Source organism: Diplotaxodon limnothrissa, linkage group LG5 (genome assembly GCF_057381915.1).
Source record: "Diplotaxodon limnothrissa isolate DT_005_m linkage group LG5, D_limnothrissa_male_GT1.1, whole genome shotgun sequence".
Lineage (NCBI taxonomy): Eukaryota > Metazoa > Chordata > Actinopteri > Cichliformes > Cichlidae > Diplotaxodon > Diplotaxodon limnothrissa.
Window position 1 is genome coordinate 15,543,072 of NC_140600.1, and position 19,249 is coordinate 15,562,320.

A 19,249-nucleotide genomic window follows, 5' to 3' on the forward strand; every position below is an offset into this window, starting at 1 on the left:
ATCAATAATTTATATATTACACATCAGCCATGACAATCTGTTATGATTTGGACCAGAACAGGAAATGCCTCATTATAAATTTGTATTAATTCAAATGTAAACACTTGCCGTCACAATATCTAATTGCTAACTATCAATTCTATAGTATTACATCATTTATTTTGATCAAGACTATGCTAGTGTCCAAGTAATGCACGACATCTATCAGGACAATGAGCACATTAGTGTCTAGATAGCCATTACCTGTAGGAGACCATTATTTAACCTTGGCCAAGTCAATGCCCGCACTGGGAGCATGATTTAGATACCTAGTTGCATTGATTAGGTCAAAAGTAACAGTGCTTAATGGTTATCCTTCTACTCTGTGTGCAGTTCTTGCCCTGTTCAGTGTTCAGGAATTTTGGCTGCTTTTATTTTACAAGTGAGCGACAGAAATCCCCCCCCCCCCCTTTCAAACTGTTAGTGTACATCACAACACCTGCTTTGTTTTTCACCATTAACATCGCTTCATTCAGCTTGATTGCATAAAATAAATACATTCAATCTCTCCATACTAACCGCAGTTTTCTGGCACTGGATGGAGGTGCTGTTGAATCGCAGTGCAGGCACATTGTGGATCTCCCCCTGGATGTGGAAGACGCACTCATAGTTTCTCTGTCCAGACTGGGGCTGTGGCAGGTTCTTTGCAGCTAAGGTGATTGGCTTTGTTACCCCGACAGGGATGTATATCTGGGTTGACGGCAGAATCTGAGGGCAATCCTGTGAAAAACAAATGTGGGGAAAATAAATGCTTAACTTTTACACCCAAGACAAGACCGTTAAAGAATAAAGAGAGTCAGATAATTCCACAAAGTCAGAAAGGCATGCAAACAAGAAGTGAATAACAGCAAGATAAGAGCTGGGATGACAAAATATATCATTTGTTTGCTGTTAACAGCTGAAGAGGCAAGAAGGCCGAGGCTTGCGTACCGTATTTGCCTTCATGCCAGATTTCCCATAACACGCTCTAGTCTAGAGTCGCGCTGTGATGCACTGTTCGCGTGCTGTATGCTTGTGCAACACTCCTGCTGGCCTTGCACCAGATTAATGCTGTACAACAACATTAGAGCAAAAAGCTTTTTGTCTATAGCTCATAAACTATTATCTACCAAGTAAAATTACTCGCATCACAATGGTGTAACATTGTTTTGGCACGAGGATGCGCTCCAGCGTATTATATCCATGTGTGGAATGGAGTAATGAGCTCATGAACTTGTGTTCAGCCTGTCTGTGTGAGTGTGTGCGCACGCTCTCACGGTGATATTGGCCAGAGCTGAATGTCTTGTTTGGATCATCTGGAAGTAGCCCATCCACTGGCTTACATCACTGCAGTACACAACCCCAGAGGGTGTGTGTGTGTCCTTCCATAGATGTGTAAGACAAATAGGTTTCTCAATATGCAATTGGACTAATTAAGTATGGTCGCATGTGTTTGCTGAACAAGAAGTAGATTGGGCAGTCTGCTCAGTATGTAATGTTCCCTAGATATGCATTTGTGCATGTGCTGGAAGAAATGAAGTCATTAGAGTGTTCATGCCACGATCTGGCACTGATGCAGATCCTGTCAACAGTTAGAATGAGAGCCAGAGAAAGAGAGCAGGAGGGTGGGTGACAGATCCTAAAAAACATGACTTAAAACTTGGGTGGAACCATCCCACCCCGTACTCTGCCTCTTGAGCCAAAAGGATAATAAACCAGATCAGTGCTGACAAATCACAAATTTTACAACCTAGAGACACTGTAAAGTAACTCAAATTATAAGAGACATGTGCAGATAGAGAATGCAAACTGTACTTCTTTCAGAAGGATAAAAGGCCCTAAAACAATAGATTAAGATTCAGAGTGTTCCTCTAAAAGTATTCATTTTAGATTTCATAGTCCCAGCAAGATAGTGCAGCTCTACAGAGCAACACACTCACGCTGACAAGTCCAAAGGCAAGAATAAGATACACTAAGGGAAAAGGAAAGCACTGACCAGATCCTTGTAAAATATTCACAATACACAGCCTCTCCTTCACTTCTTGTTGTTTCTTTAAGCAGATAGCTGGCTCACTGTCAGTGATTTTTTCTTTCCCCTCCTCTAGCTGTAGCTATTATACATTAGAAGCTACAGCATGTCCCCAGGGCCTGAACACAATGCTGGAGTTTGTTCATTAGCCTGCTTAGCCCTGGCCTTGTGTGTCTGATCACACACAAACACATGCACAACACATAATGAGAGAGGGGAATACTATAGTAGGAAGAAGCGGGTTGCTGAAGACCTGATGTATAATCAACTAGGAAGAAGGCGGCGGGTGTGGGGAAGATTGGTGTGCAGGGAAAATGGATGGTGTAGAAGGAGGGAGTGAAGTAGGGAATGGAGGAAAGAAAGGAGAGGAAAGATTGTTGAGAAGAAGAGAAATAAATGAAGGAAACAGCAAGAACCAGAGGAACCAGTTTAACTGGGGAGCGAGCATCAGGAAAAGAAAGCTGAGTAGTAAGAGAAGCAAAGGAAAAAAGGAAAGGAGAAAAAAAGGATATGAAGACTGAATAAAGAGGGATCAAAAGGAAATAAAAAGAAAAATAATACAAGAATCAGGAAATGACAAATATTCAGGTAGAATGCCTGAATCCCTCTGCATCACTTCGATCTCTTTATCACACATTCATCCAGCATCATCCACACCATGTACCCAAGCCCCATGACAATGTCCTACTTAATTAACTGCCTAGAGTATCTGAAAACACTTGAAAATTGATGGAAGGGTAGAGACAGAGCGAGCGGCAGAAAGAGGAGAGAGATGATGCGGTTTGAAGTCTGCTTCAGAGGGGGAAGAAATGCTCATGTCAAAAGCCGTGGGCTTGCATTGTCCAGGGAGCCACAAGAGAGAAAAGGAAAGGTTTCAGTATCCTGCTGTTAAAGCTAACTAGTAGAAGCCAATGTGTTAGAAGCTAACATAGCCTGTAGGACAAGCTGCAGCTAGCCAATGTTTTATTTATCCGTCTATTGAATTTGTGTCAGCAGAACGTTTTTTCTACCAGTCGTCATTATACTGCCCTTTGCTTCTTTCAGTCTCCTGTATTAAATTCTAATAAAAAGCAAAACAATTATTTAATAGGTTAAAATATAATAATAATAATAATAATAATAATAATAATAATAATAATAATAATAATAATAATACACAACTTTTTTCCTCTTTGGGCATTTTAAGGGTGTCAATGCAGAAAAATAGAAGAAAATTCAATTAAGTACTTTGTTCAAATACAAGCTGATGGTGCTTTCGAGACACAATGGAAAGGAGTTCCGGGAGAAAAAGAGAAAGGAGGTAGAAGGCAGGAAAAACAGGACATTGTGGGAAAGAGAGCAGGATAAAGAAGAAAGTGCTCTGCAAGGAAAAACTATTCCATCAGTTTTTGTGACAGGTGCCAAAACAGTTCAAAGCTTGCATTAGGGCTACAAAGTGCAGGGTGCACCGAAACAATATTTCACTGGGGGGGATTCGTTTGAAGCTGAAAGAGATCTTTTTTTTTTTTCTTTATTTCCTTCCTTTTCCTGACTTCTCGAACTTCAATTCATCTGTGAAGGCGGATACTGTGGCTTTATTGGCTAGATATGACATGTAAAAAATGTAAGCATCTGCAGTCTTTTTGTACCTACCTGCGCACATGTTTTATGTTGCATTTGCAAATTTTATTCAATAGATGATCGAAGGCTGATTTGAGTTCGTCTTTACACATAAATGCTTCACACCAGGAACTGTTTGCACAGAACAGCAGCTCGCTTCATCATAAGGATCACTTAATCTCACTGTAGTGTAACCACGGTAAAGTCGCATGCGCCCGTGAAGTGGAAAAGATGCCTGAAGGAATGCGCGCCACAGATGGTTTCTCCAAAAGAGAACACAGCACAAAAACATCTGCTCAATCTTAAGATTTTGATGACTGTCTTTGCATTCTGACATCTTTATAAGTATTTTTAAAAACAACAGATGTAGATAGTGTAACAGAAAACCCCTTTGCCAAATTTAACTCTTTTCTTCTGACTGTACTAATTATGACAATGTCAAATCCTCCCACACTGACTGGACTGTGCTCTAGGAGCATGTACCTGTGTTTTTGAGAATAACAACGAGTGTCGATGTTGCAAAGTGTGTGTGTTTTTTGATGGCTGAAGTCCAAGTCTGCAGCTTCTGTTAAAGTAGCCGGAGGGCTTTCCTCACCTCTTTGTATTTGTTTTCCCTCAAAGGCCCCTGTTAGCTTTGCTGCCTGAGGCTAGTCCCACCACTCTTTTACAGTAAAGGAATATATAATTATATAGACTGTAATATTTAATTTAATTGTATTTAATAAAGACGGGGTCATTAAAAAATGCTACTGCAGAAGTAAGTTTTGAGTGCAAGTACTCAAACTGCCATTCCAATTCCAGCTCAATCTAATAAATTCCTTCATTTTCAGTGCTCTGATATTTACACGCTACGTCTACCACACCAAATGAGAAAATATACGAGAGAAAAAAATTAATAAAACCAGTGTTCGGCAGGGAAAGGAGATAATCTCTTCTTGCAGGTGAGCAAAACACCTTTTAACATCCGCCAAGAGCAGATAATGAGACAGTCGGCAGGAAAGTGCGCATGTCTGTGTGTTCATGCAGATATGTTGAAGGTGAGAGATTAAAATCAAGACTTCGACGGGGTGGTGTGAAAGGAGAGAAAAAGAAAGCGAGCGCAGAGTGGGAGGATGAAGGCAAAAGTCAGTGTGCGGCGCTATATAAATAAATAACTGTATTAAAAAGCCAAAAGAGTTCTGAAGGCTGTGGCATAGCCTGACAAGATATAAATTAATAAAGCTCCAAAAACACTGCGCATATGTAATGAGGTGGATGTCTGGTCGTTTTTTTAAAGCCCCCCCTAGTCTCTCTTAGCCCCCACCCCCTGCATCCATCCATAATTAATTAGCTGCCTCTGTGATGTGGGGACTATAGATCAGGGGGGAGAAAAAATAACACGCTAAATTATGAAGTAAAGCGATATGGGGAACCCGGGGGAGAGATGAGATGGCATAGATGGTCACACAGGAGCTGAGGGGGGGCACACTGGTACAATAACAGGGACAGTGTGTATGTGTGCATGTAAGTGTGTCCATGTGTGTCAGTCACGAGGGGGGCAGACAAAAGGGTATATGGAGAGTGTTGGACGCCCACCCCCCTGCCGGCTGTCGACATGGCCCCCAGGGTTTCTGACAGAGGTCTCACATCGCAAACCAAAGAGCTGCAGCCTTGAACTTCAGAGTCCCATTTATCCTTTAGTTCAATCCACTATACATTAATAAATAGCACTGGGTGGATCACACATTTTAGCAGTGTGAAAATTGCACCATTAAAACTGAAGGTTAACATCTTAAACAAGTAACCTTTGTTGAGGGCCACCCACCTCCAGTCAACTAATACGTAATGCTGAATAATTAAAACATAAACCACAGTCACATTGTTATATTATCCGTTTAACTGTATTTGCAGCTGGAATTTCAGCGTTTTAATATCTGTGCCACCAAAGATCATATACAGCCATACAGCATCGTTATGTTCCAGAAAGATAAATACCCAGACACAAAACAGAACACAGGTGGTAAAATTAAACATCAACAGTGCAGTACGATGACGCCAAATCAACAACAGAATCACTTACAAAAGATTCTACGGGTGGAAATGTGATAACAGTACTATAATATACTGCGGTGGTTACTGATTAGACTACATTGTTCTTTTCATCTACATGAATTGTTTAATGCTTAATAACTGATCATTTAAAGACATATGAATGGTTTTCAGGTTTAAGAAACAGCTTTTTAAATGAGATTTGGGGGAATTTAAACCACATTGTTAATTGAAGCTCATTCCTTAATTGATGTAAGCCACGTAACACCATGCCATGACATGTCATACATCATATTGTCATTTCAAGGACCACATAGTCTCTTGCTCCCTTGTCTTCTGTGTAGCAGCTGGCTTGCAGCCATGTGCTTCTTTAAATGAGTGTGTGTGTGTGTGTGTGTGTGTGTGTGTGTGTGTGTGTGTGTGTGTGTGTGTGTGTGTGTGTGTGTGTGTGTGTGTGTGAGAGAGAGTGTCTTTGTGCATGTACTAGTTTTGGACTTTGGACTCATACTAGTAAGGAAAAAACATAAGATCCATTAGGTCTGAATATAAAGACCAGAAGGAGAGTGCACAGGCATATTAAGCCTTAAATCTACAAGCCATTAAGTACACAATGATACAATTACTACAACACGTGTAATATATGACACCCAGAGGTGCAAGTATTATTAAAAGTGAATAAAACGGAACATCTCCATAAGCTGCAGGGTGTGGTTCATATGCGGAAGCACGTGTGCACACAAAGTTGATGCGAGCTTATTAGCAGGCAGAAACCAGAAAGATGTTCTGTGACCAGACAGACACCTACTGTGGGGGGGAGGGAGGGAGAGAGACTGTGGGGGAAAGAGTGGAACAACTTAATAAGGCAGCAACATGTAGAACAGAGCAGGAGCGAGGGAAGCAGAGGAAGAAAAGGGACTTTGAACCTTGAAAGGGACTATGAGATTGTCTGCCCACGCCCTGCTTTCTTAGCAGAGCAGCGATGTAGGGAGGAAGACTGAGAGAGAGGGAAATAAGGGGATGAGCGCAGAGGAATGAAGGAGCAGAGAATGGAGAGTTTAATTTAAAGTGAGATGCCAGAGAATGTGTGATATAAATGTAATTCAACATGGATTATCAAAGTCTCACAGAGCAGATGCTTGACTGAACCTACCTACATACATGATCCTCCTATGCTGTGCAAACACACACGCACACTCAGACTGCTTTGATGTAACACCCAAGCAAACATACATGTTGATTTCATCTCCTAATCCCTCATCCTTGACTTACAAGAAAGCTGCCAAACCTACACAGTTTATCCCCTCGACACACATGGCGCAGTATGCCATAAAACAATAAAAAGCAAGAATGTGTGAATATTTTTTTGAGAGCACATCCTTTATTTTTTTTTCTCCTTATGGATTTTCATAGAGTAGAGGGGGAGGGGTGGGGGCGCTTGGCACCCCGTTATCATTCTAACCCAGATATGTCAGCAGCAATCAAACCTTGTGCTTTTCAGCTTTTCAAAGACAAGCTTTGATTTTAGAGGTAGATACGCTCTCCTGTCTCCTGCCTCATGCCTCTTCTCTGAAGACAGCACCATAATTCAGCAAAAGGATAGACTAAAACTGACTTTTGTTTTCCAGATTAAGTGGATGAGCAGACCAATATTATCTCATTTCTAATTTTGTTTGCAGATTCCCTTAATGATTAACCCTGATCAGCTTTGTTACCATGATTTACACATTTATGATCTTAAAGAAGCTGGTCATTAAGAATCCAAAGTGCAAAGGTCCGCTGATAAATTTGGAACTGAACAGTGTACCAACACACTTTCTGCACATTCCTTAAAAGGGTAAAATAGTATAAAACAAGTCTAATAAATCAGTCAAAATTAAAGAGAAAAGTCAAAACAATTACATTTGTCTTTTAGCTCACATATGTAACTAATCAAATCGTCAAAGAAATGTTTCCACCCCCAAAATGTGCTGAATCATGTAAAACTGGCAGCATAAGGTGAAGGTTTACTTCAGATCTAATGACGTCTGACTATCGTAGTCTTAAATCAAACTACATGAATTCTACACTTTGTTTTTATATGATTTTATGTGATTTCCCCCCACGTATTTTGATGCCAGCAAGGGTGAGGACTTGATCAGTGCTTCTAATCAGATCCATAACAATGGAACAAAGAGCACTGTGCGAACAACCTCCCCTTAGGCCAATTTTCAAAGAAAAGGTAGGTTAACAACCCTGCTGCTGAAGTAAGGATGGCATGCAAAAGCAGCTAGGAGATTAAAAAAATTAATATACATAAACATATTCTTTATTTATAGAGCTTTGTGTTTTAAAATAACGTCAAGGTTCAAAAGGTTAAAAAAATAACTCTCCATCTTTCTGAAGCTTGTATGTAAGTGCATCACTGTCCATCTTGAGTTTCTATAGGAGTGCAATAGTGTCATGAAATGGAGGCTGGAATAAAAATCAGTGAGAGCCACTTTACTAAAACAGCACAGTGAAAAGCCCAACATGACAGACACAGTTAGCTGGTCTTGTGAGACTGGGCGACTCAGCACGCTACCGGATTTTATTTCCTGCCTCTCTTTCTCTATGCCTCTCCATCCCAGCAGGCAGTTAGCGTTTCTCAATCACAATCGCTCTCCTTTTCTGATCTGCCTGCACTTCGGAGTTTGCTTTTCCTTCAGCTCACTTTACTGTGTTACTACTCCAACTGCTGACATCTCCTTCCTTCAGTGACTCTGTATTTATTTCTTCTATCCTGTCTTTGACACACGCAGGGGTTGATGGCGAAAATGCAATATTCATCTGTGTTCACCATTAGGCAGGCTGGCTGTGAGGGCTGCGGAAATGAAGATTTAACACAGCCTGAATAATTGAACCACTGGGACATGTGACTGACACAAAGAAACACACTGGCACAAAGACAAACACTAATCCACGCGTGCTGCAAACCCCTGTGCATCTATCATGTCATATTCCTATGAGTGTGCCTATGTGTCCATTCCTGTGAATCTTTACTTCACACCTACTCTTCATTTAGCTTTCACTTGTATTGTATTCAGTGCTGCAGCTGGTGTGCTAGCACAGCTGGGGTGATACCTGCAGCATCAGTGGGCTTTGTCGTCTGTCGGCGAATTACATCAAGGAGAGAATTCTTCACATTTTCTCAATGTCGTATGAGGATGAAGACTTTTCAACCAAATACACCAATAACGTGCTATTAATACTCGCTTAACACAAGCTGCATTTGCTAAACTTCTCCCTCTTCCATGAATAAAACTGTCTTTGTGCAGTTGTCTACTACACGAAAGTCCACCCAGCCTCCCCGCTTCTACTGAGCCTGATGGATGGTGCAAAGCAGTGCAGAAGTCATAATGGAAGCTTTGAGCAGAGATCCTGAAAGAACATTAGGGGGAAGAAGAAAAAAAGCTGGGATTTGGGAATGTTACGACTAAAAACAGCCACAGACAGGCAGAGATTAAGCATCTGGGATGTATGGATCTTACTGTATGTGACCAATCGTCCAAATACAGTAACACCCAGAGCAGAGCCTCATTTCCAACACTATGATTAGGACGCTAGGAACTAGGAAAACTAGAACAACACACACATGCAGAGTGCTGCAACTTTAATGAAGGGCTGAATTGGATGACCATGGATGTATGAGAGAATCTACCAAAACACCTGATACAATCTCACACTGATTTCCCTGAGGGGCAAAATGCGGTTACTAACTGTTGGAAGTTTCCTCGGGAGCCTCACAAAGAAAAAAAAAAACAAAAAACAAACAGAAGAGCTAGAGGACTGAAGCTGTTTGAAAAGCTAAAGAAGGTGCACTGCTACCAAACCAAACCAAGAGTTAAACATTGGACGGTCATGGTCTGACGATGCTCCATCTGGCAAAGAAGCTGTGGTTACTTCAGCCCATCGCCTCCACTTCCTCTCCATGTTCCCCGTCTTTCCCTCCCTCTCCCTTCCTTCCCTCCAACTTTGGAGAGCATTTGGAAAATAAACTGCGTCACTCTGAATGTAATCTGCTGCTCGTTACAGCCAGACTTTCTCTGTTTAACTCCCTGCCCTTGTCTCTGTTTCTTTACATTTTCCCCCCTCTACTCGTTCTGTTTGCATCTGGTCTCAATTACAGCACCTCTAGTCTGTCTTTGGTTTGTCTCTGGTGAAATATATGCACAATTGAAAGTGCTGCATTGTTTTGGAGAACTGCATGAGGGATATTGCATTCCACCTCCACCCATTTCCTAATTTATTTGCTCCCTCTTCACAGCATTGTTTATATTTTATTAAATATGGCTTAGGCACGTCTCCTCATACTGAGCAGAAACTCACATGTGGGGGTGTGTTTATGCAAGTTCAGCTATGAGCTACATGGTGCACTGAGGTGGAGAGAGGAATTCAACAGAATAAAAAGGGAAATTAGGTATTGCAACAGATGAGCAAGTAAAGAAAGACAAACGGATCTGCATGAAGGAACAGTATGGGTAAAGGAGGGAGAAAAGGGAAAAAAGGAGTGTACATAGAGGAGAAAACAGATATTACTAACAGATTAATACACCAGGATGGAGCGATACAAAGCAAAAGAAAGAAAAGAAAGAAAAGAAAAAGATGGATATTATTCAGCCAGTCTTTTCTCCACCTCACCCATATAACCCCTGCAGCCCTGTGCTGCTGGTTGTGCTCTGTCCTGATAAGAGCCAGTGACAGTCACACACAAACACACACTAAAGCAGTATAGTCAAACATGCATATATATCCATGCACCAGGCAAGGCGCCTCAAGCAGCCTTGGCCTATGGCCTAGTGTGTGTGTGTTCTGCTCAGTGTCTGAGCACCAGCCAGGGCAAACACAGAGTGCCAGAATGTCACCGTCCGGGGCCTCACACCTCCATCACAAATAACCCCATCAGCCATTGTGTGTGTGTAAAAGAGAGCGTGAAAACAAACATTAAGCATGTGTTTCTGTGGCTGTTTAAGAATGTGGGAGCAGGCTGTATGCTTTAAGTGTATTTGGTTAAGAGTGTGTGAGGAAAAGCCATCACTTGAGAAAATGTGTCACTGTATTGTTGCACAGCCGATATGCAGCATCTCTTCTTAATCGCTGGTCAGTGTGTCACAGACTAACATTTGAGTAAATGGCTTCAAGTGTTTGTTAATGTGTCTCCTACCACCACTGCTCTGTTTCGATATAGCACATAAACACATCAATATGTGTTAATAGAATATCTTACCATTTACCCCACATGCACACCCCTATTTTCTTCATCTCACCTCTCTTGCAGATGTACAGAAAACCACTTATTTAGGACAGTAAAAAAAAAAACTGGTACAGCTTAAATTTTGCTTCACCTATCCAGAAACAGTGCAGGCTCTTACACGTTTTCTGGCAAAATCTAATCCGACCTTCCTGTTCTCGAGTGTGATCAGCAGTTTGCACCTTGTTGTAAACTCTGTGTAGTTCACTTCATTCACGAAGGTGTGTCTTGATTGTAGACTTGGATGATGACATGCCGGCCTCCTCAAGAATCTTCTTAACTTGACTACATGTGGTGAAGGTGCTTCACCTCAAAAACAAGTTCAACAATTGTAAGCAACTCCAGATTTTTTTTCTGTCCAACTTATCTTCAAATAATGAGGGAACAGGACTCACCTGCTATAAACCTGCTTGACAATCAACAGTTAATGCACTACTTTTGTTAAAACTCTTGAATTGAAGCTGAAAGTCTGCATTTCCATCACATCTTGAGTCTTCATTCATATTCACTCTGATGCCATACAAAGTCAAAATTACAAAAATCCTGTTATTGTCCAAATACCTATGGGTCCTAACTGAATGCATTATTCAGGATCAGTGATTTAAGTCAATGCTGGTTAGCTCCCAGACAGAAAATAGCCTCGTGAATTGGTCCATTTCATTTTTTCCCCCTTTCTCCATTTTTAGTGTCCAAAATGGATCATACATTAAATGAGTATTGCACGGGCACAGAATACTAGCACTCACTGCTATCTCTAGCTATATACTTAGCATGCACGTGCGGCAGAACTACTGATCTACTCATCTAACGCTCACTATAAAAGCACACATTTCCCAAAATTCACGCACATTACTAGATGAGGGAAAAAAAGACTTTTGGGTTAAAAAGCAGCAGCCTCGTACCCACAAATCTCAATCAAGTTAACCACCTCCTTGATTGCTCGAGTGAGACTGAGTCTTGCTTTGCAGCAAAATAAACACGTAAGTATGTCTTAACATACCTGAGCCCAGCCACCCCTAACCTTCCCTGGCACTCATCAAGGCTCACAATAACAGTTTATTTCCATGGGTGTGGAGAGGAGAGGAGAGGAGAGGAGAAATAAAGGAAGCAATCAAGTTCCTCAACAAATGAGAGGAGACAAAGAAAGTTAAAATTCCTCTAGAAGAAACAGGAAATAATTCATCAAGGAGACCTTCTTCTTTCCTCCCTCTCCAGCTTTTTTTTGTTTGTTTCTAGAATAAAGTAACTCCTACTCCTCTCCCGCAATTTTCCGCCCGAATGCTCCTTAATTTGAGGATTTGTTTGTTGTGCCATTGGAAGCATTGTTGATTCATGCATATTTGATTTGGAAATGTCACTCATTATATTTATTTCCTCTCTGCTTACTCTGTCTTTGCCTCACTTTGCTCCCTCTTTTGACACAGTCCATTCACAAAAAAGAACAACACTTTCACTCTTTAGTTGGCTTATTCAAAACCTTTTAGCAGGATTTTCATTCTTTAAACTTGTTTATTTATTTATTTATTTACTTTCTCCCATCACAATGTAATTTGGTGGAACAAATTACAGATGGATGAGATAGCACTGGAGTGCTGGTTTTGTGAGAACGCAAACTAAAGTGTGTGTGTGTGTGTGTGTGTGTGTGTGTGTGTGTGTGTGGGGGGGGGGGGGTCCCGCATTGGCAACAAACCCATCCTCTGGTTGCCATGGTAACAACATTTAGAAATCGTCAGATGATAGGATGAGGGGGAAAAAATGAAGAGAATTAAGGTTATAGAAAAAGAAATCTTATGTACACCTGTCTCAATTTTCTTTTAAATACTTAAAATAATGGTGCTTGTTTTTTGTTTTATTGAAACAGTGGTTAAAAAAAGGGAACTTCATTCGTTTTATGTCATGCTTCGACTTGTGATCAGCTACCGTCTAGTGAGTAGAACTCCACTTACACCACAGAGTCAGCTGGGCTCCCATCAACCCTGTGTAAACGCTTCTATCTGATTTCTATCTGCCTGAAAATGAGTCTTATCCAGTCCTATCTACTGTGTGTGAGAGTGTTAAAGGTCTGAGTAAAATGCCTGCCATCAGGAGAGCAGATTTCACTCTTATGTTTAACACTGCTTTTTGTATTCAGGATGAAGCTAGAGCATAAAAGGAAACAAAAAGGGATTGTCGGGTGTCTAAATTAGGGGTGCAAGCATATTTGAACACAAACACCCATCCCTGATGTCATGCAATCCCAAGAGGTAAAACCATGAGGTGGATAAGAAAGCGAGGTAAAAATCTCTGTAGTCCTTTCCTTTTTTTTTTAAGCAATGTATATTTTGTACAGCTAGCACAGAAAAAATGGATGAGAAAAAAAAACATGTGGAGACTGAGCATCAAAGTGGAGATGAGGTAGAGAGAGAAGGACCTGGAGAGGAGAAGGATAAGCCTAGCCTACAGGAAGAGCTGTACTTGTTGGGGCACTGAGAGCGCAACTAATGGATAAGGCAGCTAAGAGAAGGATGATGAATGACTTTGTGAATATGTATCTACATGTGTGTGTGTGTTTGTTGTAAGAATGTTTATACTTCGGTTGGATAAAAGACAAAACAGTACTTGTGTGTTTATGCTGTGTGTATGTGTGTGTGCGTCTGTGTGTGCGTGAGAGAGAGAGAGAGAGAGATGGTGCAGATGATGGTTTCTCTTGTGGAGCATGTGGTCGGTGGTTTCTTGGGCAGACGAGGTGACAGGAGAGGTCTCTCTGTCCACATGCCACTGTCAGCCGATCTGTCTATCCCTTTTGTTTTCCTGCTGTCTTTCTCACTCCGATAATCATCCTCTTTATACGCAGCAAATGCCAACATTTGAAATCCTCATAGTTTGAGATTTATTTTTAAAAGACTTGCTCGGTTAGTCATTAAATAATGTCCAGCTACTTAATTTCCTGTCAAACATCTGATAAACTCATGTAAGCTTATTCAGTTCCAAATCTTACTCTAGCACATGCTATGCCTCAGACAAAAATTCTCCTATCATTCACCAGTGTTACTGAGTTTATATGTTTACTTGCTTCCAGCTTTCCTCTGTTTTTTTCCCCCCTTTCATCCCTGCAGGCCTTTCCTGTTTATCCATCCGTTGCCCCTCTGGCCTCTCTCGGCTCAGAGTATGCTAGCCAGCGCTCTCCCTGTGCCTTGCAGATGGGTGCACTAATCCGCTAACGTTAGCTCCATGAGCCGTGAAGGCTAGGTCGGCGTCTTGTTTTGGACGGGCACTGAGGCTGCGGTTTAACTTGCTAGCATTTGGGATTCTGCACAGCTCAGGTTTGAGGGAAGAGAAAGACGAAAGTAAATAAAGGTCGACCAATTAATAAAGGCCGGTGATTGGGGCTGGCTGACAAGGGGGGACTTTAATCTGCGTAGAGATAACAGCGAAAGTCAGACCACAATATAAGGCGATGGAATCGTGTTTGTGTGTATATGTGTATGTGTGAAGCATCAATCAGACAAAGCACAGACATGACTGTCAGTCACTTGGGAGTGCAGTGGATTTACATGCGCAAGTCCACAGAGGAGATGAGCGTTTCAGTGCATTTTTCTGTGTGTGTTAATATATACAGGACTGTGTTTGGTGTGTGTAAGACAAAGAAACTAGAAAACCACCCTGAAAACATAACACGGCTCTGCATCTATCACTAATATCCTTGTTTATACTCCAGCAGTTGACAAACACTTGTTATGCCTTGCATGATGCCTGCTGTAGCTGCCAGAAGGCACGATTGATATTAGCTTTTATGCTAATGCAGCATTTGGCTATGTAAGAACAAGGCAGTATTTCCATAGACATTCATTCATCCAAGCCTGCTTATGGCCTTATGGGCCACGACAGAATTATTGCTGCACAGTACACAAGCTGTTGTCACTGTGCCAAAAGCCACTATCACACATACAGACAGCAGACACACGAAGCAGGATAATATGAGGAGAAAACCACAGTGAGGGTGTGAAAGTAAAGGTAGAAGCTGGATGCTGTATGTGTCAAATCGATAGATAACAAATATACATGCAGCAGAAGATGTTGCAGTGGAGTGACAGCAATGTGCACTAATCTGCTCAATGAATCTTACCTCAGAGTTGTTGACACGGCCCTCCTGAAAAGAGCAGTCGTTGGCATTCTGGGTGCACATGTGGCGGTACTTGCACCAGTGGCATGGGAAGGAGCCATTTACACAAGAAAGACAGCTAAAATGGAGAGAGATTAAAAGAGAAAAGAAGTTAACAGGGTCACCTGACTTCTTACTTCAGGCTCAGTCATTGCACTGCTTTACAGCATCATTTGTTATGGCACAGACACAGAAAAAAGTGAAACTGGTCCATCAGTTTCTATCAATAACCTGATCTAACTTGCTGGAAGAAGACTGCATGTTATTTTATTTTCTCTTTATCCTGTCATCTCTCTTCATTAAGCATATGAAATTCGCTTATGGAACGGACTGTGTTTGGGATGTGTGGTCTGTCACAATATGTCATTTCTTTTTTTCCCTCCCCTTTGTAGGGAAAAACGTGAACAGTAGCAGGAAAACAGAAACCAAATGCCTAACTGTGTGATAGCTGTGTTTTCTGCCTGCTTTTTGGAGCAAGCTACTAGAGCCCAGTCGTCTAGATAGGCTAAGATGCTGAGACCCTTATTTATGAAGGGTGCCAATGGTGCCTCGGCACATTTGCAAAGAGCAAGAGACAACCCGAACGGCAGCACCGGGTATTCATAGGCTACGCCCTCGAACGCAAACCTCAGAAAGTGCTTGTGGTTCGGGTGTATAGCCACATGAAAAATAGCACGTCTTAGATCAATCAATCAATCTTCCAGGCCAACTGCATTTAAAAGCTGCCTCAGTGTTCAAGACCACTTGTATTGCTCTTTTCTGCAACAGTGCACTTATTTCCTCTTCAGTATCACTGCAGCCTCCTTGCGAACAGCAGTTTTTATCATTCTGCAGAAACGAAACCGCTTGACCCGGAACTGCAGAAAGTAACCCATAGCAACGGCTCGCACCACCCACGGTGAAGGGGCGCAAGTGTGCCAGCTGTGAGCAGCCAGCCAAGCTAACCTGCAGCAGCTTGGGAACTTAGGAACATGTACATTCATGCAGCTGTTTGAAGGCACCTATATTGGGGCACGACAATGAAAATACAGCGGGAACACTCGATGTGGTCACCTGAAAATTGAACACACCTGGAATGGGTGCTTCTGGGCCTGTGAGAGCTAGCTGTAGGCTTTCATATGACGTATGGGGATGATGTCGCGCAGAGCGACACATCGCGCTATATGTGCAGGCGGAGCAGTGCACATGCACGCCATAGGTCGTCCACCTTAACCTCCTAAGACCAAAACTCTTCCACAGCATGCATTTTTAATTTCTCTTTGATATTTGGGCTGATTGGGGCCCGATGAATGTAAAAACAAAGAATTACCAGGTTTTATTTTTTACCTTATTTTTGTTTTTATGAAAAATCAGAGCCACATATGAGGATATTCATTTAAAATTTTGATAGAACAGTAGCAGTATAATGTCCTCGTAAGCGGGTATCAGGCCCTTGTAGAGCAAAATTTAGTATTTTGGTCTAAATAACCCAAAATGTGACGTCCACATATGTGGACGGCAGGTCCTAGGAGGTTAAAGGCGTGAATATAGGTTTCTTCAGCAGGACACACGGAGCCGTGATATCTCATACTTATGTGTTGCACCATTTGAATCAACTGAAAGGGAACCAGCAGACTGAAAATAAAATGTAAAACAGGGCTGGGATAATATAGTTTGAATACAGTGGTAACACCACACTGACCAATACAAAAAGAATGTATTGATATAAATAAATATTTTAATGCTATTTAAATCTTTTTTCCTCAAAACCCTCTTTTTCCACTTGTTTTTTGCCACCCCGTTTCATATTCTCTCTCATATATTCTTCCCATCTTCCAGCTAGCTATCTAACATATGTACCCCCCTCCCTCGTTCCCTCATTCATCACTCCCCACTTGCTTGTAACTGTCCACTGCTTGCTGCCTCTATATGTTCAATAATCTTCCTCAAACTTGGCCTCTCCGTATACATTTCCCTCCAGTCCTTTATTCTGTCAGTCTTTTAAAATCTACCTCTTTCTGTCACTCCATTTCTGCCCCTCTCGCTCTTTTCAACTCTTTCATTCACCCTCTCCCCCTTCCCCTTTGTCTAAACCCCTCTTTCATCCGTGGGACTAAGAGTGCTTCACGATTTTGAATTCACCTGCTTTAACTGAGGCGAGGTGCAGACAGACAGGCTGAAAGATGAGAGGAAGGAAAGAGGGAAAGAGAGAGAGAGAGAGATCAAAAGCAGGTGGATTTCCCTGACAGAGATGTAGACGCCAGGTATCGTGGGAGAGATGGGAGAGGGGGGGTAAAGGGGGTGAGAGGTCTCACAGGAGAGCGAGGAAACATTAGGCTGGAAGTGGGGAAGCGTTTATGAGTCTGTATCCACCATCTAAAGGGACCTGTAAGGGACAGCCAAACAGGTTTAAGAGCAGTTTATCTACAAGGCATCATGCTATTGGTGCTCTCTTACTCCTCGAGAGATGCTTAGCCACTTGGTATCTCATTTATGTGTACTGCATAATCTAATGTAACCATTATGACTTAGCAAATAAAATTGTTTCATTTTATTACAGAGCTTACTAAAGCCTTTTGTCTTCGGCATGAACTTAGTTAGAGATTATTCTGTGACTCATTTCAGCTACTGAGCTTTGTGTGAGCATATGGTTTATTGGAAAGACAATAAAATACTACATTTAATATAAGTAAGCTGGGAAAGCGAGCAGGTTGATTCGTATTCAGCCTCATCCACCAGGTATAAATTTGTGCCTCTGCCTGAATGACTCCTGACAAGCTCTCAAGTGTGTTTTAACCCTGTGTAAAATGCGAGCTCCCCTTCCCCACAGCAAATGAAAAATGAGGGTCTTAACTTGTGAGCACTGAGATGGAGCCCATATATGAATCCATCAAACCCTGATGTGGATTCATTTGGATCAATTAGGGCCACTCGTTTGTTAGGTGCACGTTTTAAGCGATCGTTTCTAGCCCAGACCCCTCCTTTTGAGCAACATCAGACGCTCGAGCTTAATTCAATCCCACTGCCTCTTTAATTGACCAATTTAGCATTGTGCTGACAGAAGCTGTCCATTTAGAATAAAAGATGTGCAGCTAAGGAAATAACAGGCCTCTTAATACCACACAAGAGCAAATAGGAGATTTGTCAATGTTGCCAACAAATGGAGGGAAAGCGATTAGGCGACGCAAGGTTACCATACAGTGCTGAGAGTCAAAGAGCAGAACTGGGATTTTAGCTCAACGCTGTGTCCCAAAGGAAGTTGCAAGAAACAGAGGAAGGGCTGTCAATGCTGGACAAAAGACCAGAAGACATTACTGGTGCAAGACAAATGAAGGAGAGGTAAGTTAGTCATGCTCATGGCGTTGCTTGTTAGGGTTTCTTCTCTTGCTAACAAATACTATTTTTAATGTCAAAGAATACCTTTTTTGGATTAGAGTTCATCAAAATACAGTACAACACCAACTTAACACAGCAGGTAACCAGAACCAGACAGTGAGCAGTACAAAGTGTAGTTAGTAATTCACACCAGTTAACACATCTGTCACTAAACCCCGATAATAATCCTTTATATCTGTTTTTTTTTTCCTTTTTCTTTTATTCATGTCAAATCAGCCTTGTTAGTGTACCAACGACTTTGAAATAATGAGCAAAATATCAGCAGGTAACTACTGCCAACTTTTAGTGACTTTTATGGTTACGCCCTTTGAAATAAAAGGCGTCGCCCATTATGCGTGCCACCCAAGGCCAGCAGTAGGCCCTGTCTGACAACCCCCTACTGTTCGCTCTTTGGTTCCTCCAAGTAACCAGGACCCCCTGTAACGAGCTGCCTTAGGATTTCAAGGTCTCTCTTTTAGGCTTGGTGCACACCCTTTTAATAAAAAGCCCACCCAGGGCAATTTGAGGACGTTCAATTCTAGTGTCCAGAGGTGGGCTCTTTTCTTCCGACCCCCCGATAGCGTCCTTATTGCTCCTTCCTGTCACTCCCCATCGCCTGTAGCCACTCAGAGCCTTTGAGCGGCTGGAGACACGCTGCCCGTATGTCCACGCTCATAATGCTAATTTAATCCGCTCATATTCAGATGCTAATGGAGATACGCTAGCTTTGCAGCAGCAGTGGCCAAACACAATAGACTGACTTCCTCCTCTCTCTTCTCCTTGGTCAGTTTGGAGTGTTAAACACAATCAGCTC

The 19,249-nt window shown here is 41.9% G+C and overlaps 1 protein-coding gene across 1 annotated transcript in view; it reads right to left on the reverse strand.

Annotated features, from left to right (window-relative positions):
- Window positions 1–19,249, reverse strand: part of plxna1b (plexin A1b) — a 187,209-nt gene that overhangs the window by 56,980 nt on the left and 110,980 nt on the right. Inside the window, exons 9-10 of the mRNA XM_085353144.1 lie at window positions 15,046–15,160; window positions 559–759 (exon numbers count right to left, since the gene is read on the reverse strand). Coding sequence (XP_085209270.1) covers window positions 559–759; window positions 15,046–15,160 — 316 coding nt within the window. The remainder of the gene's footprint in view (window positions 1–558; window positions 760–15,045; window positions 15,161–19,249) is intronic.